Source organism: Antrostomus carolinensis, unplaced genomic scaffold (assembly GCF_000700745.2).
Source record: "Antrostomus carolinensis isolate BGI_N321 unplaced genomic scaffold, ASM70074v2 scaffold2266, whole genome shotgun sequence".
Taxonomy (NCBI): Eukaryota; Metazoa; Chordata; class Aves; order Caprimulgiformes; family Caprimulgidae; genus Antrostomus; species Antrostomus carolinensis.
This window is the reverse complement of record NW_010323719.1, coordinates 1-1,928: the sequence shown is the minus strand read 5'-3', so window position 1 is coordinate 1,928 and position 1,928 is coordinate 1. Positions and strand designations below refer to the sequence as shown.

The 1,928-nt window shown below is 40.3% G+C and overlaps 1 protein-coding gene across 1 annotated transcript in view; it reads right to left on the bottom strand.

Moving 5' to 3' along the window:
- The window catches only part of CCDC110 (coiled-coil domain containing 110), a 3,773-nt gene extending 2,304 nt beyond the window's left edge, over positions 1–1,469 (bottom strand). The window contains 2 exon segments of the mRNA XM_029085615.1: positions 275–340; positions 1,353–1,469. Coding sequence (XP_028941448.1) covers positions 275–340; positions 1,353–1,469 — 183 coding nt within the window.
- Positions 1,470–1,928: the final 459 nt, after the last annotated feature.

Here is a 1,928-nt window from a genome sequence, read left to right as displayed (position 1 = left end):
TTTTTTTTTTTTCCTAACTCAGTTTTGTTTTTCCTCTGTTTTTCTGAGGTTTTAAAATAGTTTTTATAAGACCCTGAATAATATTGTGACTAAGAAAGAGCAGGAAACTAGAAGTGAGCTGTTCTCAGCTGTTTCCAGACGGAGAGATGATTAAACGTGTACTTAATGTATACAGTAGTCTTAAGAATAGATCTTACTTAAAACACCTGTGGCAGTATCTAAAACTGCAATAGGAGGCTTTTGTATTTTAAGAGCATTTGTTTTCTACTTTTACCGTGTTAATATTCTCCAGAGTCTGTTGCCCAAATGTCTGAAATGATTCCAGCTGTTGCTGAAGAATCTAAAATGTATAAAATAAATGTCAGAAAATTGGTAGGCAGAGGGGTTTTATTTTGTTTTTCTAAATACTGAGATGAGTTAGGATATTTTCTCAGTTGCTATTACATTTCTTTTCCAGTCCCAAGATTGTTTTCACCCAGCCTGAGTCTCTGGGAGTTCCTCAAGTGCTTCCTTCACCATTCAGTAGACATTTGGAAACTTATTTGCAGCATTGGAAGGATTTCAGCATAGTTCTTCACAAACAGTTGCTCATGTTACTGAAAGCACTGTCATATCTGGCATACTTTGCATCTTAGTCTTTGCACTGAGACCAAATGTGCTTCTTTTAGAATTCAGACTCCATTTCCAAAATTAATCTCTCTTGTTCAGACATAAGAAAGTTGGACTGTCTCTGGGATTTGTAAAGGGAAACCCTAGTATTCTGTATTAACAGAAGTAACATTGGCTAAGCTCTAATGACTTAGAAGTGCTTTAAATTAAGTAGTGACAACTCTTTACATAGATCAAAGGATTTTTCTCTGAACGAATCATTCTTCAGTCACAGGAATTTAGAAGCTTAGTGAAAATCTCAGCAAAAGGAATGAGCATGTGCATAAAGCAAAATTTATCTAGCTTTCCATGCATTCTGCTTTGGAAGAAAACTCCCCAAAACATAAAAGAGGAAGAAAAGAGGCAGGCAGAGAAGTACTGTACATCATCTACCTGAGTTATGCAACTATAGGATATGAAAACCAAAACCCAAACATACTGGGCTAATGGACATAGCAGCTTGCAAGTAATGCTGTCCACTTCAGAATACTTCAGCAAGCTTGATTTCTGACTGAAAAATGTCAGTAAAGAGTGACAGCTCCTATTTTGTGGTCCTAGCCCTGCATACAAGTAGGAGTATATTGAAACAATCCAACAATCACTGTATTTATATTCATATTAACCACTTTGCATTTGTTGAGCAATGTAGAATAGACTAGCTTTAAACGAGAGAAGTCTGTTAATACCAAGAATTAACACTTCACCTGAGCAGCTCCTGCAATGAGGCACCTGAAATCAGTAGCTAGCCTGAGCTGCTCTTCCTGCTCTGGTGAAGTCTGGTGCAGGCCAGTTTGTTGGTAGTGTTTTGACACTAGGCACATCTATAAACTTAAATAATAAATACATCATAAGGAAATACTGCTAGCTGAGACTCTTCATGCCCAACCCTCCTGTTCCCATCTGCAGTCAGAATCAAATCAGCTTACTTCTAATGTTGTTTGCTGGTCAGTTGGGTCTTCTGCTCCTATTCTGTGACTACCTGCAAATAAAGATGACGCTTCTACAGTTAGCAGAGCTTGAGGTTCACAGGAAGCGAGATTTCCGCTCTAACAAGGGAGACCAGATTGAATCCGGCCTGGCCCTTCAGCCTGAGGGAGGAGGTACCGGGAGTGGCTGGGCACAGACAGGATCTGTCTGGCACAGGACAGGGTCATCTACAGGAGGATCAGAGTGTCTGCAGAGCCTCTGAGGAAGAGGCCCAGGCTCCCGGCAGAGCCAGTATCTCTGAAAGAGGTGAAGCAACCGCGGCAAAACCTGTACCTTGAGGGCCTTCTGTCACC